The following is a 23,674-nucleotide window of genomic DNA, read 5'->3' as shown; positions in this document are numbered from 1 at the left end:
CCCCTCCCCCAAGGGTGTGCTGTCCTTTCTGCGAGAGAGGGCAGTGGAGGGGACAGGGGCTTTGTGCCAGCCTTCTGGCTGCAGGTTTGGGGATCTCCGCAGTCTCCATCCTTGGCAGTGACCACCAGCGATTCACTGAGCCCCCTTCCTTCTCCTCCCAGAAAGGCAGTGTGCTTCCCCCTTCTCCCCAGCGGTGCTGCACAGGGAGCCTTGCCAGGCAGGGCGGGGAGCAAGGGTGGAGCTGGGGAACACTTTGCCCGGTTGTGAGGCTGCCAGTCCCTGTGCTAGACCCTTTGCAAGCTAAGGGGGCAAGGCTGCGGCGACTGAGGCACGGGGGAAGGCCAGGGCTGCCTGCACAGGCAGGTGGTCAGGAAAAAAACCTGGGACAGAGCCATTTTTGTGTTTGTTTTATTGGCTGCAAGACTCCAGCTGTGGGGCTTGGGGGAGGAGGCACGGGGCGTGCAGTCCTGGGCCAGTCTTTCCCTTCGGGCCAGCCTGGGGAAAGTGGAGGAGGGGGGGACACAGAGCCTGGGGAGATGCCCGGTGCCTGTCACCAGGACCTTGGGCTGCTCCAGGGAAGCAAGGGGAACACTGGAAACTGACCCCGGGTGGGGGAGCGGAACAGGCCCCACATCCCAGACTCCCCAACCCTCAGCCGCCCTGCTCTCCTCGGTGGCGTCCAGACCCCGGGCCTCCGCTGGGTGCCTTTAACCGCCCGGGGACCCAGACACGCCTCAAGAATCCCACCGCCCCGAGTTCCCTCCCTGAAGGTCCCAGGACGCTCCAGAACAGGCGAAGAAGGTGGGTTCCGCGTCTTCAGGCCGTACTGGGCACAGCAGCAACCAGCCCCGAAAGCTTCCCTGGGGTCCTCCTCCTCTTGCCGTGGGGTCCACGCCGCCAGTCGCTGCGTCCCAGCTGTGCGCTCCAGGCGTGAAAGGCTAGAGGCACCCGCGGGGAGAGACCCAGCCGAGGCAGGCGGCCGGAGTCCGGAGCGAGTTCTCAGGCCGTCGGGTCCTCGTGCGCAGCGCCGGGCTCTGGTTGCGACCTCTTCCCCGAAGCTTCTCCAGCGGCAGGTTCGCTCCGGCTCCTCTTGGCCGTCGGCGCGGCTGGCGGGGACGAGGGCCCGGGATGAGGGCTGGGGGGCTGGTAGCCGGGCTGCCGCGGATCCAGCGCGTCCTTGGACAGCAGGATGGCGAGGCTGGGCACGTTCTTAAGCACACTGAGGCTGGCTGCCGGTGCGCCAGGCGCCTGTCCCGGCGAGGGCTCGGGCGGGAGGCTCTGCCACACCTCGCGCACGCTCCGGTAGCGCAGCCGCGTGACCTGGTGCAAGCCCGCCAGGCGGCGCTTGAGGATCTCGGCGCACGTGACGGTCTTGGTGGTGGCCCGGCCGCAGCCGCTGAAGACGATGGCGCGCGTGGCTGGCTGCGCCATGCTGGCGGTGGCGAAGGCCAGCAGGTTCCGGATCTTGCTGCCCTCCTTGACCCGCATGTGCACCGCGCCCGGGGCCAGGTCCGCGAAGGGCCCGGAGCCCGGGCCGCCCCCCTCGGCACCGCCCCCGGCCGGCGCCTCCTCGGAGCGCACCTTACGGAAGTTCTCCATGCGCCCTCGTCGCCGGGGCAGCCGGCGTGGCCATGGGGCCGCCTCAGCCGCGGGGCTGCATGGCCGCGGTCGCGCCCGGCAGGGGTAAGGGCCCGGGGCCGCGCGGACGCTGGCGGGAGGGCTGGGACGCCGCGATCCTCGGCCCCTGCTGCTCCCAAGTGGGCGCAGCTACTCTGCGCGCTCGGAGCCCTGTGCTCCGCGCCTCGGCCGAGGCCCCGCCTAGGATCCTGGGAGGCCCCGCCCCCACCTCCAGGCTCCGCCCAGGGTGGCCAGCCCCCTTCCCCGCCCCCGTGCCGCCCTCCGCCGCCCAGCTTGGGGTCCCGGGCGCGGGAAGAGCGCGCGGTGGGGCGCATCGGCAGTGCCGGGGGTGACTAGGGAAGCCAAGTTTCCTTGTGGTCGCCATCAGCTCTCTCCGAGCCAACCCACGTAAACCGGCATCCTAAATGAAAAAACTAGGGACCCGGGCCCTTCCCGTTCCAACCGAAGGCAGCCCCGAGGCCCTGGGGGAGGGGGACGAGTTCCCGAGCGGCCTCCCCACCCCCACCCCGCGGAGACGGTCCCTGCGCTGGAGAGCGTGGTCGCCTCAAGGACAGCGGGCGCGCGATCAGCAGAGCGCGGGAGGCGCGGGTTCCGCGCCGCGCGCGCCTGGGCTCGGACCCCCACGTCGCGGCGTGGTCCTGGCGGAGCGGCAGGGGCGCGAGTTTTCGGGCTGGGGCTCGGAGCCGCCCTGCCCATACTCCCCCGGAGCGTGGAACAGTGCTCGGGGCGAGCTGTGCCCTGAGATGCAGGGAGAGGGGAACGAGGTGACCCCCTCTAGAGGCGCAGGCCTGCCCCATCCCGCCTGGCGGTGCCCTCGGAGCGGCCGCGCCAGGCGCTGCTCCCTGCCCACGTGGGCCCCGGGACCCCTCGGAGATGGAATTCGTTGTCAGTTAGCCTGGGCCCCTTAAGTGGCACAGAAATCCTTTCTCAGAAGGGCAGGTTTGGGGAGAGACGGGGGAGGATGGGTGGGGTTGGGCCGTTAGGAAACCAGGGGACCCCCGCGGGACGGCGGGGCTGGGTCTCCCGCAGCTGCAGAGGGGTTGAAGCTGGGGCCGAAGGTTTGGAGAGGGAACCTGAGTCTCCCTGAAACTGCAGGGCTGTGCCCTTAATCCCCCCTTCTAGCCCCCACTGTCGAAACTCAGGGGGCGACCCCGGGCTGGGGCGCAACGTGCCAGGGCCGCTGGGCCTCCTCTCGCCCCGTGGCTGTAGTGGCTCCGCATGGCAGAGCCCGGCGCTTGCCCCCCCACCCCCCACTGCCGCTTGGGGTGGTCTTTGCACCCAGGACTTGGGTGCGACCAGGGCGACCCCCGCCGCGGCCTCTACCCAGCTTGCACGTCGGGGTCGGTCCTCCGCGGGGACCCGCCGCATCAGCGGGACCCAGGCCGGGCTGCGGGGGCCTGGCCGGAGGAGAAGCCCCCAGGGGAAGCTGGGGGAGAAGCAGACCCTCCATCCCCAGGTATGCCAGCCTGGTCTCGAGGAGGGGGGGGGGTCCTGTAGATTGGCCCAAGGGAGATGGGAGCTGCGGGGTTGGTGCAGGGTGAGCACAGGCTCGGCGTCCGCTCCCCTGCAATCCGCTGCGGGAGGCCCCAGCCCTGGGCTTCTCGGTCGGCGAAGGGAGAAGGCCGGGGAGGCCCGCATCCCCCTGCCGGCCCCCCTCCGCTCCCGCTGCAGCACTTAAGATGCAAATGTGCGCGGTGATTAGCCGCGGGGTCGCTAATTACCGCCGGAGCCATTCATTACGCTGTCAGCGCGCGTCGCGGCCCGCCGGCTGCGCGCTCCCCGCTGGCTGCCCGGGGACCGGGTTAGGGGCGCGCGAAGGCCGGGGTAGGGGTGAGTTGGGGTCGAGCTGGCGGCCCGGGAGGCAGCGGGGGCGGGAGAGGGGACAGTGGGGGCGGGCGGACGATGCAGACCTTAGGGTGGCAGGGGGAGGGGAGGAACGGGAGGCGGCAGGGAATGGGGGCGAAGCAGCGAGGCTACCGCGAAGGGGAACCGTGGGGGAAGGGGCTGGCGCCGAGGGAGGGAAGGCTCCCGCACAGGCTGGGGCTGGAGAGGGGCAAGACCTCGTGTGGAAGAAGCGGCGTGGCCCACTCGCAAGGCAGCCTTCCCAAGTTGAAACAAAAGCGCGATCTGTCCCCGTGCGCCCGCGCTCGGAGATGTGAGTGCGTCTCTAAATCCCTGCAAGGAGACAACACCGTGACATCCGTAACCTCTGTGGCTGCATCCAATTTTGGCTGCTGCCTCTAGGAAGAGGACTGTGAAATATGAGTACAAGATCGAGGCTCCTGCCAAGTCTTGGAGCAGCCGGGGTCAATGGGGTGTGACCCTGACTCTAAGCTCCTTTAGCTTCTTCTCCCTTTTTTTTTTTTTTTTAAGATGTATTTATTTATTTGAAAGGCAGAGTTACAGAGAGGCAGAGAGAGAGGCAGAGACAGAGGAAGAGAGAGAGAGAGAGAGAGAGAGCTCTTCCATCCACTGGTTCACTCCCCAGATGGCCACAACGGTGGGAGCTGAGCTGATCCAAAGCCAGAAGCCAGGAGCTTCTTCCAGGTCTCCCACGTGGGTGCAGGGGCCCAAGCACTTGGGCCATCTTCCACTGCTTTCCCAGGCCAAAATAGAGAGCTGGATCGGACGTGGAGCAACCGGGACTCAACGCTGCGCCCACATGGGATGCCGGCACTGCAGGCAGCGGCTTTACTTGTTATGCCGCAGCGCCAACCCTATCCTTTAGCTTCTCTCTGCCTCTGGGGGACCTGGGCAGATTTACTTCACCTTTGTGCCTCAGTTTTGTCATCTGTAAAATGGACTCACTGCAGTCACCTGTCTCACCCAGGCCAGCCTTAGACCTTGAGGCAGGGGTGTAGAGGGTGAGGATGCCACCTGCAGTGCTGGCATCTCATATGGGTGCCGGTTTGAGTCCTGGCTGCTCCACATCCGATCCAGCTCTCTGCTATGGCCTGGGAAAGCAGTAGAAGATGGCCCAAGTCCTTGGGCCCCTGCATCCCTGTGAGAGACCCAGAATAAGCTCCTGGCTTCAGATTGGTGCAGCTCCGGCCATTGTGGCCAACTGGGGAGTGAACAAGCAGATGGAAGACCTCTCTCTCTCTGCCTCTCTTTCTCTGTGTAACTCTTACTTTCAAATAAGTAAATAAATCTTAAAAAAACAAAAACAAACCTTGAGTCAGTTACTAGTTTCCGAACTGTTATTTGTGATTAAAATGTTCCAAAAAAATGTTTTAAGGGAGACGAAGGGAAAAGAAGGTTGGGGAAAGGATGGGACGCAGAATGCCTTGGAAACAGCGGCTGCCCTCCTGAGTCAGGGGCTGTGAGTGGCCAACAGGATTTCTTTCACTCTGGGAGGAAGCCGGGCGAGGGGTGGGCAGACAGCACTCCCCTGTGGCCCCAGGCCCTCCTCTGCTAAGGCCCTTGGAGACCTGCCCTGTAGCTCCAGCCTCCTGTGGCCCAATCTCACACCCAGACAGGGCGGATCTCCCGGTGTCAGCCTGGCCTCCGGGCAGGTCCTTGGGAAGAACAGGAAGTTGTGGGCACTGTCCAAGGTCTTCACTGCTCCCTCCCAGGTTGAAGCCCCACCCTCTTCCCTTCCAGGGTGGGGTCATGGCTGCTTGTCACTTGTGGAAACTGAGGGTGAGAGAGCTCAAGGGGTTCGCCCCCGCCTTGCCCAACCGAGGAAGCAGCCACCGCAGGTCTTTGAGCCCAGCCGCTCCGACCCATCTCCCTGCTTGAGGAATGGACTTTCCAGCTGCCCACTGAAGGTATGGGTTGGCTTTTCATCAGGATAGCGCGATACCTGGGCAGGCTGACTTGATACAGGAAAGAGGTTCATTTCAGCTCCGGTTCTGTAGGTTCACAGTCCAAGGTCAGATCGGGTGCACCCTCTGCCCGGAGCATGCATGGCAGAAAGCTGGAGCGAGTGTGTGTGAGCGTGCATGCCAGCGTGCACTTGCCGGGGGTGGTGGGGTGGTGTCTCTCTCCCTTTCCTTGTAAAACCACCAGGATATTTCCAGGCTCCACCCTGGTACCCCATCTAATCGCTGTCCAGAGGCCCCACCTCTGAACGACATGGTTGGATTAAGTTCCCAGCCTTAACCACATTAACAGAGCGTGTGAGAAGAGGGAGGGAAGGAGGGAGACAGAGGAGGAGAGGGAGTGAGTGGGAAGCTGCGCTGCCCTTTGGCGCTCTCCTCTGGGACTGCAGGCCATCATTTCCACTTCATTCTCTAGGTTGGAAAGATGCCCAGCCCACATCCAAGGAGAGAACTAGATTCCACTGCTTTTTTAAGAAAAAAAAAAATTGAAATCAATTTATTTGAGAGGCAGAGAGAAGCAGATTGAGAGAGATCTGGAGATGAGCTTCTATCTGCTGGTTCACTGCCCCCCGCCCCATGCCTACAGCAGCCTGCCCAGGGCTCCCACGTGGGTGGCAGGGGTGAAGCAGCCTGAGCCGCTCCAGCCGTCCCCTGTGGTCTCTGGGGTGTGCATCAGCAGGAGGTGGAGCCAGGAGCCGAGGCGGGAGCCTCCCTGATTTGGGATGTTTGCCTCTTAGCCCACTCCCTGCCTGGGGGCTCTGCAGCTGGAAGGGAGCCTTATCAGAATCTGTGGTCATTTCAGAACCACAGAAGAGGCGTTCAGTTCCCAGGGAATCAAGGTGTTGAAGCAAATGTATGGAAAGAGCGCCGGGCCGAGCAGGAGAGCTGGTTGGTTTCCTGGCACACGGCATGAACTTAATACATGTTTGGTGAATGATCGCCTGGGTGACAACTTATCTGAGGTTGTTTGCAAGGGTGGAAGATCAGTCTCCACCTCACAAGACTTCCCTGAGGGCTGAGTGGGGTTATGGGTCCCCGAGCTCTTTGTAAATCTAGCTTAATGATGCCTGTGAGTGCCCGTGGCCTTGGAGACTCTGCGTCTGGCTGCCCAGCTCAGCTCCCGGCCCTGACCTCCTCACCATGTCCTGTCTCCAGGAATCCCAACTCCAGCTGTACCTCTCGCCTCCGGGCCTCTCTTCCTCTTCTGTCGGCTCCAGCCCCGTGCGTGGGGAATGGGGGCGCGCGCTGCACGCCCCGCGCGGGGCCATTCGGGGACAAGAGTCATTAATCTTGCCCAACATTCAGCTGCTTTCTCAGCAGACAGGACAAGTTGCCTCAGACCTGGGAGGCAGAAGAGAGAGGATGTGGGGGTCTGGAATGGCCGAGGAGGGGGTCGGTGGTTAGAGGAGGGGTGGCCAAAGCAGCCATAGCCCTCCCCTCCACACACACACTCCTTCTCTGGGTGCCGCCACCAGCTCCCCCATCTTCTGCCAGAAGCTAAAGGCAGGCGCAGTAAACAGCTGCTCACCTGGGCAAAGTTAAGAGAGCCCAGGACTTCCCAGGAGCCTGCTGGGATGCCGACAGCCCCCTCCCTATATCCCTTCCCACCTTTGGATCAGCTTCGCTCTCTGAGTTCTCCCAACTCCACTCTGACCAAAACAGAAGCGAAAGGATTTGGGTGGTGGAGGGAGGAAGAGAGCCGATCGGCTGAGGGAGTTGGGGTTATGGCTGACGTGTAGTCTGCATCATGCGGCACCAGGCAGCTTGCATGGAACAAGGCGTGGGAGCCACAGGCACGGAGAGGTGGCTGCTGCGCACTTCCTGGGTGAGATGGAGCTGGATCCCAAGTCAGACGGTCCTCAGTCGCGGCACCAGGTCCCCTGCGGGAGGAACGGGAGGCAGGGCAGGAGACAGCATCGGGGGCCTCCCCGGCTGTCGTTAAGGGAGGATCTCCAACCCCAGGGTGAGTTCTCTCCCCGCCTGGCATATGTGGCGGAGCTACAGTGCTTGGTTTGGGTCTGTTTTCCCAGAACATAACTTCCCCTTGGGGGTGTACTTTTGTTTTGTTTTGTTTTGTTTATTTGTTTGAAAGGCAGAATGAGAGAGAGAGAGAGAGAGAGAGAGAGAGAGAGAGAGAGAGAGAGAAAGATCCTGCATCTGCTGGTTGCCCAGATACCCATGGGGATGTAGCACAAAGAGACACTCTTTTTTTTTTTTTTTTGACAGGCAGAGTGGACAGTGAGAGAGAGAGACAGAGAGAAAGGTCTTCCTTTTGCCGTTGGTTCACCCTCCAATGGCTGCCACGGCCGGTGCGCTGCGGCCGACGCACCACGCTGATCTGATGGCAGGAGCCAGGTACTTCTCCTGGTCTCCCATGGGGTGCAGGGCCCAAGGACTGTGGGCCATCCTCCACTGCACTCCCGGGCCACAGCAGAGAGCTGGCTTGGAAGAGGGGCAACCGGGACAGAATCCAGCGCCCTGACCGGGACTAGAACCTGGTGTGCTGGCGCCGCAGGTGGAGGATTAGCCTAGTGAGCCGCGGCGCCGGCCTAAAGAGACACTCTTGGTACGGGATGCAGGCATCCCAAGTAACAGCTTAGCCAGGTATGACACGGTGCCCACCCCTCTTGTTATTTATTTATTTATTTGTATTTATTTGACAGGCAGAGAGATGGAGTGACAGAGAGACCTCCCATCTTCTGGTTCACTCCCCAAATGCCCAGAGCAGCCAGGGCTGGGGCAGGCCAAAGCCAGGAGCTTAGAACTCCATCCTGATCTCCCACATGGGTGACAGGGGCCCAAACACTGGAGCCATCATCTGCTGCCTCCCAAGGTGCACGCATGTCAACAGGAAGCTGGACTGGAAGTGGAGCAGCCGGGACTCGAACCAAAGCCCATGTGGGATGCCGGCGCTGCAGGTGGGGGCTTTACCCACTGCGCCACAGTGATGCTGATAGTCCTTACTTCTTGGGATTGTCTTGGGCTGTCCTCCCAGCCCCTCCATGGCCTGCTCGCTCCTCTTCCCAGAATAAGGCTCAATTCCTTACCCACCGGCTCACATCTGAGCGGCAAACCTTGCACACAGACCTGCAAAATGGGGCACAAAAAAAAAAAAAAAAAAACGCCAGCAAAAAAACCCAAAACGAAGCAGGGAGACAGAGCCGCAGGCCCCAGCTGTTTGTTGACAGGCAGGATGCAGGCCCAGTGTTTTATTCTGATTGTGTGTGATGGAACATTTTCTGCCTCATTTCAATGGGGAGTGGCTGTGTCAGCTTTTTCCCAGCGTTGCCTACATAAAGCACTTCTGCTTTCACTTCCTGTTGAGTCAGGCTGTGATGAACGATGTCATTCTGTTGCTGCGAGACCCTTAGGGTCTGGAGCGTGGAGAAGCAGCCAGGGATCAGCTCCATCCTTCTTTGGCACTGCCCGGTGGTGCTGGTGAGAGTGGAAACAGCCGTTTCACCTAGCGCCCCCGACACCCCCGTTCCCCAGCTCACCGGCCCAGAGCAGAGTCCCCAGATCGATCTGGGTGCCTCGGGGATGCCCCTGGCTCGGGGTGACACTCAGCCAAATACCCTTTTATGGCCACAAGGGCCCCGGTGGTTGTCTCCTCCTCAGTGAAGATGAAGTTATTCAAGTGTGCCCGCCATCTACTGTTCTGAAATCCATCACAAGGTGCCCCGTAAATAGCCTCCCAGAAGAAAAATTTTATATTCAGCAGGCGAAAGAACATATTTTGTTTGCAAAATTCCCAGGAGAACTCTCTCTCTCTCTGTGCCCAGAAATTCTGTGCACCCGCTGATGGATGGCCTGCCCAGTGACCCTGCCTCGGAGAGATGATGGAGTTGGGACTGGATGGCACCTGCTCCCGTCATGGCTGCCCTGGAGAAGTCACGGGAGCGGGAAGCAGTGGGCCTGTTGTACCCCCGGGTCCTCGCTGGGGTTGTGGGTGCACCTTTCAGATTCTGCACCAGAGTCCGTGTGGCCTGTTCAGGTCCTCAAGATTCATGTTTTCACATGACAGCTTCAGGTCTCTAAAATAATATTTATTTATTTATTTTCCACAGGAGAGGCACAGACAGACAGACAGACAGACAGAGCTCCCATCTGCTGCTTCGCTCCCCAAATGCCTGCATTGGGAGCCGGTGCTGTGACGTAGCGGGTGAAAGCCACAGCTCAACGCCAGCATCACACACGGATGCCGGTGTGAGTCCCGGCTGCTCCAGTTCCCGTCCAGCTCCCTGCTGGTGTGCCTGGGAGGACAGCAGAAGACGGCCCAAGTGCTGGGGGCCTCTGTGCCCACGTGGGAGACCTGGAAAAAGCTCCTGGCTCCTGGCTTCAGTCTGGCTTAGCCCTGGCTGTTGCAACCGTTTGGGCAGTGAACCAGTGGATGGAAGATTTGTCTCTCTGTCCCCCTCTGTAACTCTGCCTTTCAAATTAAAATAATAATTTATTTTTTTATTTATTCATTTTGTTTATATTTTTTTTGGTAGATGCAGGGGCCCAAGCACTTGGGCCTTTTTTTTTTTTTTTAAGATTTCTTTTTCTTGAAAGTCACAGTTACACAGAGAAAGAAGAGGCAGAGAGAGAGAGAGAGGTCTTCTATCCACTAGTTCACTCCCCACATGGCCACAACGGCTAGAACTGAGCTGAAACCAGGAGCCAGGAGCTTCTCTGGGTCTCCCACGTGGGTGCAGGGGTCCAAGCACTTGAACCAACTTCCACTGCTTTCCCAGGCCACAACAGAGAGCTGGATTGGAAGTGGAGCAGCCGGGTCTTGAACCAGCACTCACATGGGATGCCAGCACCACAGGCAGCGGCTTATACCTGCTATGCCACAGTGCCAGTCCCTAAAAGCAATTTAAAAAAATACCTGCAATGGCTGGGGCTGAGCCAGCTTGAAGCCAGGAGCTCCATCCACATCACCCATGGGTAGCGGGGACCCAACTATGCAGGGCGTCACCTGCCTCCTCGCGGGGTTGCATTCGCAGGAAGCTGGAATCAGGAGCTGGAGCTCAGGCTGATATCCAGGTTCTGCAATACGGGACGTGGGTTTCCTACTCAATGGGCCAAGCACCTGTCCCAGTGGTTTCAGGTTTTCATTTGTTTACTTTTAGACAAGAAAAGAGAGAGAAGGACAGGAAGAGACAGAAACCCAAGAGTCTGAGCTAGAACCTCCTGTGTTAGCAGGAACCTGGAGTTGGAAGTGGAGCTGAGACTTGAGTGGACACAGACACTTGGACACGGGATGCTCGTGTCCTGAGCGGCGTCTCAGTTGCTCCACCAAATGCCTGCACCAGTTTCAGGTTTGTGTGTGTGTGTGTGTGTGTGTGTGTGTTTTAAAGATTCTATTTAGTTATTTGATAGGCAGAGTTACAGAGAGAGAGAGAGAGAGCGAGCTTCCATCTGCTGCTTCACTCCCCTAATGGCCGCAATGGCCAGGGCTGGGCCAGGCCAAAGCTTAGAGCCTGGAATACCATCCAGGTCTCCCGTGTGGGTGCAGGGGCCCAAGCACGGGCCATCTACTGCTGCTTTCCCAGGCGTATTAGCAGCTAACTGGATCGGAAGTGGAGCAGCCGGGACTCGAACTGACGCCCATATGGGATGCTGGCAAGGCAGGTAATGGCTCAACCCACTGTGCCACAGTACCTAAAACCAGTCTTAGGTTTTTAAAGATTGCTTGTTTAGGTTATCTGTTAGGGGCTAAACTTCGCAATGGTTCCTTATTTCTGATGATGTGGTTTGGCTGGACTGAGCTGTGGCCCCTCACATGGCTGCATCCAGCAGGGAGCCGGGGCGGGCTTCATCGGCTTCATCATGTATCTGAGGCCCTCTGGAGGGCTGGGGGTGCAGGCCAGGCCTCCCTCGGCGTGAGCCGGAGCCCCAGCTTCCTCCCTGAGTGACTGATACAAAAAAGATGGGAATGGGGGCTGCCAGGCCTATAAGTCACACATTCGCACTTCCTCCGCATTCTGTTGGTCAAACTGAGATAGATGCCATCTGGGGCAGCAAGCTGCAGCTCCTGGAGGGAGTTCTTTATTTATTCGAAAGGGAGAGAGAGGCACAGAGAGAGAGAGAGAGAACTTCTATCTGGTTCACTCCCCCAGAAGCTTGCAACAACTGGGGCTGGGGCTGGGCCAGGCCAAAGCCAGGAGCCAGGAGCTCCCTCTGGGTCTCCCACGTGGGTGGCAGAGAGAGAGCAAAAGCAAGAGCGAGAGCGAGAGAGAGAGCACACTTCCATCCACTGGTTCTCTCCTCCAATGGCTGCAGCAGCCAAGCTGGGCCAGGCAACTTCTGTTTGAAACTTTACAAGTCCCCCTGGAAATCCTCCCTGACCAGGGGCTGTCATAGCTGGGGACGGAGCAGACTGGGGCAGGGGAAGGAGACTCTGGGCTTTCTCTGGAGTTTATGCGGCTTCCGTTTATTTGAGGAAAGTGTCAGCAGCTACCACCGCCCGTGGCTACTGCTGCTGCTTTCTTGTTAATCTACGATGGGACCACTTCCATCCATCAGCTGCCCAGGTCCTATGCTGGAGTGAAGGGGCCAGGGGATTGCTGGCATCTCTCCTGATAGCCTGCAGGGCTCGCCACCATTGCCTGTACCCCAAGGACCGACGCAGGATCCACACTGGGCCTGTCTTGGTTAGATCAGCAGTTTGAAAAGCTCGCATAGGATGTGAAGAGCCCCGTGTCCCCGTTGTTGGTTGCTGTGTAATAAACTGTCCTGGCGGGGCAGTGAGCCAAACAGCTGCCTGCGATGCCAGCTTCCACGTTGGAGCACTGGATTTGAGTCCCGGCTGTTCCACTTCCGATCCGTCTCTCTGCTAATGTACCTGGGGAGGCAGTATAGGATGGCCCAAGTACCTGGGCTTCTGCCACCTCTGTGGGAGATCTGGATGCAACTCCAGGCTCCTGGCTTCAGCCTGGAGCAGCCACGGCCATTGTGACCATTTAGGGAGTGAACCAGTGGATGGAAGATTCTCTCTCTCTCTCTCTCTCTTTTTTTTTTTTTTTTTTTTTGACAGGCAGAGTGGACAGTGAGAGAGACAGAGAGAAAGGTCTTCCTTTGCCGTTGGTTCACCCTCCAATGGCCACCGCAGCCAGCGCGCTGCGGCCGACGCACCACGCTGATCCGATGGCAGGAGTCAGGTACTTATCCTGGTCTCCCATGGGGTGCAGGGCCCAAGCACTTGGGCCATCCTCCACTGCACTCCCGGGCCACAGCAGAGAGCTGGCCTGGAAGAGCGGCAACCGAGACAGAATCCGGTGCCCGGACCGGGACTAGAACCTGGTGTGCCGGCGCCGCAAGGTGGAGGATTAGCCTAGTGAGCCACAGTGCTGGCCAGATTCTCTCTTTCTTTCTCTCTGCCTTTCAAAAAAAAAAAAAAAATCTTTAAAAAATAAATGATTTGGGGCTGGCACTGTGGCATAGCAGGTAAAGCTGCTGCCTGCAGTGCCGGCATCCCATATGGGCACCTGTTCGAGTCCTGGCTGCTCCACTTCCGATCCAGCTCTCTGCTATGGCCTGGGAAAGCAGTGGAGGATGGCCCAAGTCCTTGGGCCCCTGCATGCATGTGGGAGACCTGGAAGAAGCTCCTGGCTTCAGATGAGCTCAGTTCCAACCACTTGGGCCATCTGGGTAGTGAACCATTGGATGGAAGATCTCTCTCTCTCTGCCTCTGCCTTTCGAATAAATAAATAAATCTTGAAAAAGTTATTTATTAAAAACCATTTTAATAATAATGTTAAGACTCTTGCTTTTTTCAGATTTAAAAAAAAATTATTTGAAAGAGTTACAGAGAGAGGAGGAGAGATAGAATAGGAGAAATGTCTTCCATCTGCTGCTTCACTCCCCAAATGACTGCAACATCCGGGGCTAGGCCAGGCTGAAGCCAGGAGCCAGGAGCTTCTTCCAGGTCTCCCACACAGGTGCAGGGGCCCATGCACTTGGGCCATCTTCCACTGCTTTCCCAGGGCATCAGCAGGGAGCTGGATTGGGAGTGCAGCAGCCGAGTCTCGAACTGGCGCCCAAATGGGATACCAGTGTCTCAGGTGGAGGCTTAACCTGCTACGCCACAGCACTGCCTCAACCTTTTTCTTTTTTTAAGATTTATTTTATTTTATTTGAAAGACAGAGTTATAGAGAGAGATAGAGACAGAGAGAGAGATCTTCCTCCACTGGTTCACTTCCCAGATGGCTGCAATGTCCGGAGCTGTGCTGATCCGAAGCCAGGAGCCAGGAGCTTCTTCCGGGTCTCCCACGTGGGTGCAGGGGCCCAAGGACTTGGACCATCTTCCACTGCTTTCCCAGGCCACAGCAGAGAGCTGGATGGGAAGTGGAGCCGCAGGGACTCAAACCGGTGCCCATATGGGTTGCAGACATTGTAGGCAATGGCTTTACCTGCTATGCCATAGTGCCAGCCTCAACCTTTTTCATTCTTAGTTTCACAAAGACTGTGTGTAGTGGAGCTTCCCCAAAGTCCTATGACATGTGATACTGCCACAGATTAAATGCAGAAGCGCCATAGGGGTGCCAGTTTGTGTCCGGGCTGCTCCTCTTCTGACCCAACTCTGCAAATGGCCTAGAAAAGCAGCAGAGGATGACCCACATGCTTGGGCCCCTGCACCCATGTGGGAGACCCGGAAGAAGCTCCTGGCTCCTGGCTTCAGATCAGCGCAGCTCCGGCTGTTGCGGCCAATTAGGGAGTAAACCAGCGGATGGAAGACCTTTCTCTCTTTCTCTCTGCCGCTCCTCTCTCTGTGTAACTCTGCCTTTCAAATAAATAAATAAATCTTTTTTAAAAATTCAAGTTTTAAAAACAAGTCAAGCAGGGAAAGTAGTTTTTCTTATTGAATAATGAATGGTCATAAAATTGCCAATTTGTGATAGGGGGCTGACGTACAGTGAACAAGCTCAGGAGAGACCATGGCTAAACCAGACCCACACTGTCAAGGGCCAGGCAGTCACCTCCTCTGAGGGGTACAGCCCTAGGGAAAGTCCCCGGGGGGCCAGATAATGACCAGAGCTGTGATGGGTGGGTTTTGGGTCAGGGGGCTAGTTTTGTGACTCACCTGATATCCCTGTAGTATACACATTAACTGAGAACACTGGCTGATCGAGTTCTTAGCAAATGGCCTACGATTTTGACAATCTCATGAGTGAGCTACAGAGAGAGGGAGAGCTGTTTTTTTTTTCTTTTGCAAAATGTTTGAAGGATAAATGAAAGAGGGAGGGGTGGACAACACCAGGGAAAGAGGGAGATTGGCGGTTCAGAAGTGGGTGGGGTCAGAGAACGGTTGGTGACTGACCTAGGCCTGGGCGGGGGTGGGGAGCCCAGTAGGAGGAGGGAGGGATCCAGGGCCCTCACCACACTCGTCTCTGGAAGGAATCGATGTTACCTGCTGAGGGCAAACAGAGTGGGCAGAAATGGCGTGGGGATTATCTCCAAGTGGCTTTGTTGAGGGCCCACATTTGAGGATGTGAGGTGCGAGATGTTCATGGGAAATGCTCCTGGGCAGGTTCAGAGGCCCTACCCCACCCCCACTGGAGCACCTGGGTTTGACTCCAGCTCCTGCTGCTGCACAGTGCCCGCCCTCCTGCCTCTCACCGCGGACCTGCACTGGGGTCTCGGCTCCCCGGGTTCCAGCTTGTGGGGAGTGAACCAGCAGATGGGAGCTCACTCTCTGTCCCTGCCTCTCAAATAAACACATAAACATTTTGAACAAGAAGAAAAAGGATTCACAGAGAAGAGAGCAGCACTATGATTCTGTTTTACATTTTTATTCATTACTTTTTATTTGAAAGGCAGAGAGACAGAGAGAGATCTATCCACTGGTTCACTCCTCAAATGCCAGCAACAGCTGAAACTCAGCCCGGGTCTCCCACGTGGTTGGCCGAGACGCAAGCACTTGAGCCGTCACCACTGCCTCCCAGGGTGTGCGTCAGAGTCTGGAGTGGAGCTGGCACTCCAACCCAGGGGCTCCGAGGCAGGGCGCGGCCATCGCGGGCCTCTTACCTGCTAGGCCAGGCTCCTCCCGCAGCAGAGCTGTCAATCACTCATCCATTCAGGCTCTCTCCGGGTCTCCACCACCTGACAGGCAGCGCTGTGAGTGCGGGGCTAGGACTAGTGACGCTGACGTAAGGCAGTGTGTGCTCATCCCCACCTCCCGGCGTGGAGCCATCACCTTGGAGCCCACTCTGAGCAGGAGGGTGGCCAGGGCCCTGCGTGCTCCTTTGCTGGCGGCAGGTCCCGGCGTGTTTGTGCAGCCGGAGCCGTGCCTCAGTATCCGTTCTCCCTTGCCCCGACTTCATCCACGGAGGCCGTGCACCCGGCTGAAAGGCATTTCCCAGCCTTCCTGGCCAAGCAGGAGTGACTGGCAGTTCAGGGCAATGGGAGTGGACCAGCAGCTTTGTAAAGCTCATCAACTTCTCCCTGCGAGAGACCACGTGGAGCTCCTGGCTCCCGGCTTCAGCCTGGCCCAGCCCTGGCCGTTTCCACCACTGGGGAGTGAAGCAGCAGATGGAAGCTCTCGCCGCAACTCTGACTTTCATCAATCAATCAATATCAGGCTTTGGCCTGGCCCAGACCCAGCCATGTGGTCCTTTGGGGGAGTGAACCAGCAGATAGAAGGTTACTCTGTCTCTCTATGTAACTCTGATTTTCAAATAAATACATAAATAAATAAATCATTAAAAAAAGAGGCCGGAGCCACGGCTCACTAGGCTATTCCTCTACCTGCGGTGCCAGCACCCCGAGTTCTAGTCCCAGTTGGGGCGCCGGATTCTGTCCTGGTTGCTCCTCTTCCAGGCCAGCTCTCTGCTGTGGCCCGGGAGTGCAGTGGAGGATGGCCCAGGTCCTTGGGCCCTGCACCCGCATGGGAGACCAGGAGAAGCACCTGGCTCCTGGCTTCGGATCGGCGTAGCTCTGGCCGTAGCAGCCATTTAGGGGGTGAACCAACGGAAGGAAGACCTTTCTCTCTGTCTGTCTCTCACTGTCTAACTCTGCCTGTCAAAAAGAAAAAACAAAGAGGAAGTGGAGCAGGCAGCCAGGACTTGAACCGGCACCCACGATGGCACTCCTAGCAGGGTAAACTGCATTGCAATGCCACGCCCACCCCCACCGCAGCAGCTAAGTCAGCACTTGGGACCCAGTTGAGTCGTGCCCTACTCGGCGTCTCATCCAGCTCCTGCTGATGCACACCCTGGCAGGCAGCAGCCGATGGATCAGGTCCCCGAGTCCCTGCCACCCATGCGGGAGACCCAGTTGGGGTTCCTGGCTCCTGGCTTTGACCCGGCCCTCCCAGGCTGTTGTGGGCATTCAGGGAGTGAACCAGCAGATGGAAGACCTCTCTCTGCTTTTCAAATACAATGAAAATATTTAAATACAAACTTAAAAAAAAACTGTCCATATGAAGACAGTGCTGTGTGAATCCCCTTCTCTGAGGTATCTGCGCCAGTGAAACTCAGACACAGAAAACAGATGGTGTTGGGGGGGGTGTGTGGGGGGGAGTTGCTGGGTAACGGGTGCAGAGTTTCAGTTTTGCAGCGTAGAAAAGTCTGGAATCTGTTGCTCAGCCGCGTGGGTATACTGAGCACTACCGAGCGGCTCGCCTGGGAAACTGTGGGATGTGTTTTTAGCCACAATTAAAACGTAAATGAAACTGTCTGAGTATGCCTGGGGAGATCACTGTGGAAGGTGGGGTGGGGCAGCTTTGCAAGTGTCCCAAGGCTCTCGCCCCCTTCACAGGACCTGGGAGTCTAGACGGTTGTCCTAGGCGTTTTCCCAAGAGAATGCTCGTGGAATTCCAGTCGGCAGACCCATCCTCCAAGGAAAAGCCTTGGGATCACATCAAAGACTCCAAGAAGAAGCGAGAGTGTAGCCCGGGGGCTCAGACGCCTGTGGCGACTCCTGCGTGCCGCATGGGAGGACCTGGGTTCAAAGCCCGGCTCCGGCTGCTGACTCCAGCTTCCTGCAGATGCAGACCCGGGAGGCAGCAGCGACGGCTCAGGTGTTGGGGGAGACCTGGCTGGAGTCCCCCACTGTTGGCTCTGGTCCTGGCCATTGTGGGCACTGGGGAGAGAACCAGTCAGTGGGAATCATATAGAGGGAATCCTCTGTCTCTCTGCCTGTCAAATAAATAAAAATATTAAAAAATCAAACCCATGCATAGTTTTTTTTAATAATACATGCTTTCCATTAATATTTCAAAGAGCCTCATGTAATGGCGTGCTGTGGCGCCTCTGCACAGCTCTGCCTTCCATGGCGTCAATTGTGAGCTCGAAATTAGCTGAAGGGGAAGTATTTACACCATGGAAATTAGCAAACATGACAAGCACAGAGCCTGACTTATTGTCTTATAAATCACCAAAACTCATCCGTCAAACACAACCTTAGGCTGGCAACAGTTGCGAGAGTTCAGCAGAACCAACAAGACTGTTCTATGCGTCAGTCATGCGTTGCACGGCCTTTATATCAGTACAATTTCTGTGTGTGCATATTTGATATAAACAGTGCCCTTTCCCCCTGAAGAGCCGGCGGTTAAACATTTACCAACCCGCCTCTCAGCCAGGAGCTCCGTGCCCTGTGGCTGGCCTTGGGGTGGTGTTGAGGAAGGGTGGGCTGGAGCAGGCACAGAGCTCTGGGAGGGCCCCGCAGCTCAGCGGAGGGCCCACGGGGCGAGGTTGCAGGGCGGAGAAGGAGGCGAGACTGGGGATAAAAGCGACACTGCTTTGTCACGTGCCCAGCAGGTCGGGCAGGTGACGGCTGTGGATCGGCACCGAGGGGCTTGGCTGGCGCTCGCCCGTGCCAGGGCCAGGCTAGGACTCGTGGAGGACATTTTTCCAGGCAGTTGGCAGGAGAAGCTTGCCTGGGCAGTCCTGGCTGCACTCTCCCTGTTCTAACTCAGTGAGTGTGCAGTGGGCTGTGTTCCCGATTCCATGCTCGGAGCTGTTGGCTAAGCTGCGTGGTGACTATGAAGCTGGCTTGCGTGGAGGCCAGCAGGCTGCCCAGCGCTCAGCTCTCCTGCCGTGTATGGGCAGATAACCTCTGAAGTGTCTGGCTAGGCGCGTGGGTGCCCCAGGTGGCACTGCCCGTGGAAGGGGAGCAGTGAGGGGAGACCACGGTAGAGCCAGGTTGGGGTTGGTGACTTGTTCCCTAGACTCAAGCCACCCAGGGACCCCATTTTAAAAAATGATATCGGGGCCGGTGCCGTGGCCCACTAGGCTAATCCTCCACCTAGCGGTGCCGGCACACTGGGTTCTAGTCCCGGTCGGGGTGCCGGATTCTGTCCTGGTTGCCCCTCTTCCAAGCCAGCTCTCTGCTGTGGCCAGGGAGTGCAGTGGAGGATGGCCCAGGTGCTTGGGCCCTGCACCCCACGGGAGACCAGGAAAAGCACCTGGCTCCTGGCTCCTGCCATCGGATCAGCGCGGTGCGCCGGCCGCGGCAGCCATTGGAGGGTGAACCAACGGCAAAGGAAGACCTTTCTCTCTGTCTCTCTCTCTCACTGTCCACTCTGCCTGTCAAAAAAAAATAAATAAATAAAAATAAATAAATTAAAAAATGATATCGGGGGCCGGTGCCGTGGCCCACTTGGTTAATCCTCCGCCTGCGGCACCGGCATCCCATGTGGGTGCCGGATTCTGTCCCAGTTGCTCCTCTTCCAGGCCAGCTCTCTGCTGTGGCCCAGGAGTGCAGTGGAGGATGGCCCAGGTCCTTGGGCCCTGCACCCGCATGGGAGACCAGGAGGAAGCACCTGGCTCCTGGCTTCGGATAGGCGTAGCTCTGGCCATAGCAGCCATTTGGGAGGTGAACCAACGGAAGGAAGATCTTTCTCTCTGTCTCACTCTCTCACTGTCTATAACTCTACCTGGCAAATAAATTAAAAAAAAAAAAAAGAAAAGAAAAGAAAAAGAAAAAGTGATATCAGGGGACCAGCCTTGTAGTTTAGTGGGTTAAGCCACTGCCTGTGGCACCAGCATCCCATATGGGTGCTGGTTTGAGTTCTGGTCACTCCTTTTCCAATCCAGCTCCCTGTTACTGCACCTGGGAAAGCAGTGGAAGATGATCCAAGTGTTTGGGCCCCTGCACCCATGCAGGAGACCAGGAAGAAGTTCCTGGCTCCTGGCTCCAGCATGGGCCAGCCCCGGCCGTTTCGGCTGTTTGGGGAGTGAACCAATGGATGGAAGACCTTTCTCTCTCTCTCTCTCTCTCTCTCTGTGCCTTTCAAATAAGTAAAATAAATCTTTAAAAAAGCAAAAATTTAACATTAAAATGATACCAGTACTTTGCTGAGCAATAGCTCACACAGGATAAATGGTACATATTTTAATCTTTTTTAAAAAATTAAAAAAAAATTTTTTTGACAGGCAGAGTGGACAGTGAGAGAGAGAGAGACACAGAGAGAAAGGTCTTCCTTTGCCGTTGGTTCACCCTCCAATGGCCGCCGCGGCCGGCACACCACGCTGATCCGATGGCAGGAGCCGGGTGCTTCTCCTGGTCTCCCATGGGGTGCAGGGCCCAAGCACTTGGGCCATCCTCCACTGCACTCCCTGGCCACAGCAGAGGGCTGGCCTGGAAGAGGGGCAACCGGGACAGAATCCGGCGCCCCGACCGGGACTAGAACCCGGTGTGCCGGCGCCACAGGCAGAGGATTAGCCTAGTGAGCCGCGGCGCCGGCTTCATATGAATTTTGACAATTTTTACACGGTGTCACCTCCACCCAAACAAGGTCTAGGATCACCTGTCACGGCAGACACGTCCTCTCGGTCCCAGCCAGTGACTCTGTCCCTCAGTTTCCTGTTCTTGAACTACTCGGCTTGGAATTACGCCGACAGGAGAGCCGCCCGGGCTTTGCCTGCTCAGCACAGTGATCTGAGATTCACGCGTTCTGCTGACGGTGCTCCTCACTCACTTCCGCTGAGTCGCGTCGCTCTGTGCGGGTGCGCGCTCCCTGGTGCAGGGCTGCCTGCAGCTCCCGCCACCCTCAATAAAGTTGCAGCTCGTACTCTTGGTCTCTTTGTGAGTGTTCTCGTTCCTCTTGGACGTGTCTGGGAGTGCAGTTGCTAGGTCGAACGGTCGCTCAGTTTGAATTTTTGGGAGACGACTGTACCATTTTACTCCCACCAGCAGTGTGCCGTCTTGTCGCTCAGAGCCCTCTAGTGGTGGGAAATGGTATCTCACCCTGAGGACTGATCACGGTCTCATGGGATTTTGGCCATTTGTACACCTTCCCTGGAGAAATTCCTATTCAGATGCCTTGCCCAGTTTTTTAAATTGATCTAGGCAATTTATTTTATTTATCTGAAAGGCAAAGAGAGAAAGGTATTCCATCTGCTGGATCACTTCCCACATGGCCACAATGACCAGGGCTGGGCCAGGCTGAAGGCAGGAGCCCAGAACTCCATCCGGGTCTCCTACATGAGTGGCAGGGACCCAGTTACTCGGGTCACCTTCTGCTGCTTTCCCAGGCGCATTAGCAGGGAGCTGGATGCTAACTGGTGCCTGACATGGGACGTGGCAGCTTAACCTGCCGTGACACACCAGCTTCGCGTTGCCCAGTTTTAGGTGGGTTTCTTGTCCTTGTGATTGAGTTGGAAGAGCCCTTCACATGTTTTCGATGCAACCCTCTAATCGGCTGGATGATCAGTGAGTACTTCCACACATTGCCTCGTAGGGAGAGAAGACAAGCAGGGCCGGGTGGTGTGGCGCAGGGTGGAGGCGATTTACACAGGGAGGTCTCGGGTGAGCTCCCCTGGGAAGCTGGAAGAGCCGACCTCATTTCCATGGCTCTGCAGTCAAGAGGGTGCCACTGTGTCCTTGCTCCTGTGCAGCAGGGCACATGCCACATACATGTCACATACATGTCTCCAGACCAGGAGTGCTGAGGGGTTCAGGGGCACAGGAAGCTCTTGTCTAAGAAAGGAGACTTGTACAGCAACCTTCTGCAGGACTAAGGGCCCAGGCGATTGCAGGGTTATCTCGGGGCAGCGTGATGTGGCTCCGGAGCCATGCAGCCCTGGCTGCTTCCAGGAGCCTGCAGCCCCTCCTGACGGCTCTGTAGTATCAGGTCCCGGGAGTTTTGCCTCAGAAAGCACACGGGGCAGGCCGGCAGTGCCAGGAGCAGCCCTCCACTCTCCCCTCCAGCAATGCGTGCCTGCGTTGTGCTCTGCAGTGCCCACAGGCGCCCAGTAGGATCAAGCCCCGGCTGCCCACAGTGTGCCCTGCTCACCACTGCACCCTATCTTGGTCCTTTCTTCCTTCGTTTCACTTTTGCTACTTCTCTACAGGTGCTTCCTGGGACTCTCTCAAAGTGACCATTTGTGCTCTGGTCCCCATCTCTGAGTCGACCTCTGGGGACAGCCGGCGATCGATGCACCCGTTCTATTTCCTGGGGCAGATCGGATCCCGTTAGCTCTGGGCACCTCACTTGCCTCATTTATAAAACGGGGGCAACAGCATTTATGCGACAGGATATCCCAGGACTGAGCATCTCACCCTGGCATTCACAGGTTCAGGGCTACTGCTGGTCGTTGTCTCGGTTGTCTGCTGGCTGCGCACACATCTGTTCTCCTGGACACCCCTGCACGGACGTGCCTCACTCAGCGTCGGTGGGCAGGAAAAGACAGGCAGCCCGGAGCCGCATCACGGGCCTGCGGTTGCATTACCACTCCCAGGGACGCGCTGCCTGCTGTCATGTGACCACGCCCCGGGCGTCCTGTAGGGGGAGCCTTTTTTAGCTTTGCAAGAGCAGGGGTGTGAGACCCCCACTCTGAGAAGCAGCTTGGGATTGGCTCAGGCTCTCCCACTGCTGCCCTGCGTCAGAGGGACGTGTCCCCAGGGAGGACGTGGGTGAGCGAGCACTCACTAAACACGTTCTGTGTCCCAGGCACCGTCCTGTGTGTTACATGTGTTAATTCACTTCAGAGCCCACGAGACACGAGACGTGAGGCGCATCATCCCTACTCTGCGCATGTGAAAAACAGATTCAGTGAGGATGAGCACCCTGCTCACACCCACCCTGCCGGGAAGGGGCGGGCGTCCGCGGTCAGTGCGTTCCCTAACCACAGCGTTCTGCCGGCTGTGGCCAGGCCGTGGCAGGCTGTCAGCAAATGCCTTGAAAGCTTAAGTGATTTTCCCTACCGATAGCATTGTTCTCGTCCTTTGCCTAAATGCAGGAGGTGTGACCCCCTAGGACAAACCCAGGCTTCCCGACGCTCTTCCTGGTTCTGCTGTTTACCAAGTAGGATTTTCTGACTTTCCAGATTGCCATCAGAGGGGAACCCCAACACCTCCCTGCAGGACCCACGTGAACTCCAAGATGTCTCCTGTAAACCCCGCGTGCGGACCCCGTATCTCTCCCCTGTAGACCACAGCGTGGGCCCCTCAGACCCTGTCCTGAGGCCCCCATGGACTCCCCACCCCTCTCCCATAGGGGCCACACTTCACAAACCTCTGGAGGCTCCATTTGTCACTCGCCGGCCCCTGCTCTGTGGCTTGGCCTAGGCTTGCGTCCCGGCACGGTCACCGTGGGGTAGCCAGGGACAGGAGCAGCAGTGGCCCTGGTGGCCCTGCCCGTAACCCAGGACGCTTGCTTCCTGGTCCGCCGGGTGGCCGCGAATTACTTCCTGCTGGGCCCTTTCCCCGCCCCGGGGTGCCTCCCTCCTTCCCTCTCCCGCCCTCGTCCTCCACTGCTGTTTTCCACGCCCTCCCCCCAGCTGTGGGAGTGAGGCCCCACTCCTGGCCGGCTGGAGCCAGACAATGGGCCCCTGTTCTGGGCAAAGAATCTCTGCAGTGTCTCCCACCCCGCTACAGCCCCCTTTCAGGCCAAGATGGCGCGGGTGGGGGTGGGAGGTAGGGGCAGTGCCCAGGGTGGAGATGCCACAGAGGGGGCTGCTGAGTGACCGCCACTCACAGTGAAAGCCCGCCTTCTGCCCCCAGCCCCTGTCCCCGCTCAACCCTCCAAAGTTCTGCAATTTTAAACATTCAGCCTGGGTTCTCTCTTTCCTTTTGTTTGAAAGGCAGGTAGACAGAGAGATTTGGGTTCACCGCCCAAATGCCCACAGCAGCCAGGGCTGGCCAGGTCGAAGCCAGGAGCCGGGACTATGGGCTGCAGGGCGCTGCGCCAAATGCCCATTCCAGTTTTTAATTTTTTTACTGGCAGGTCGCGGAGGCCCCCGGGTCCGGCCTGGGGTCTGATTCTCCCCAGTTTGCATAT

General features: G+C 57.8%; 1 protein-coding gene and 2 long non-coding RNA genes across 4 annotated transcripts; 1 reads left to right on the top strand and 2 right to left on the bottom strand.

Annotated features, from left to right (window-relative positions):
* Positions 1-392: 392 nt before the first annotated feature.
* RPP25 (ribonuclease P and MRP subunit p25) lies at positions 393-1,823 on the bottom strand. The gene has a single exon (XM_008249212.4). The coding sequence runs from the start codon at positions 1,597-1,599 to the stop codon at positions 1,000-1,002; it is 600 nt and encodes a 199-aa protein (XP_008247434.1). The 5' UTR covers positions 1,600-1,823; the 3' UTR covers positions 393-999.
* A 1,400-nt stretch (positions 1,824-3,223) lies between these two features.
* LOC103345321 (uncharacterized) lies at positions 3,224-17,346 on the top strand. Its single transcript, XR_515264.4, has 3 exons — positions 3,224-3,468; positions 5,242-5,408; positions 17,209-17,346. It is a non-coding gene; the product is annotated as an uncharacterized lncRNA (long non-coding RNA).
* LOC108175690 (uncharacterized) lies at positions 8,090-23,079 on the bottom strand. Of its 2 annotated transcripts, none has more exons than XR_011381101.1 (4): positions 22,910-23,079; positions 21,955-22,174; positions 15,478-21,282; positions 8,090-8,897 (listed from the first exon to the last, which is right to left on the bottom strand). It is a non-coding gene; the product is annotated as an uncharacterized lncRNA (long non-coding RNA). The 2 variants fall into 2 exon arrangements; XR_011381102.1 differs by lacking the exon at positions 8,090-8,897 and adding an exon at positions 11,588-14,863.
* Positions 23,080-23,674: the final 595 nt, after the last annotated feature.

Source organism: Oryctolagus cuniculus, chromosome 12 (genome assembly GCF_964237555.1).
Source record: "Oryctolagus cuniculus chromosome 12, mOryCun1.1, whole genome shotgun sequence".
Lineage (NCBI taxonomy): Eukaryota > Metazoa > Chordata > Mammalia > Lagomorpha > Leporidae > Oryctolagus > Oryctolagus cuniculus.
The sequence above is the reverse complement of the archived record's forward strand: the minus strand, read 5'-3'. Positions and strand labels throughout refer to the sequence as shown.

Excerpts from the sequence above, each read along its gene's own strand:
- RPP25 (XM_008249212.4), bottom strand. The coding sequence starts at position 1,599 with ATGGAGAACTTCCGTAAGGTGCGCTCCGAGGAGGCGCCGGCCGGGGGC.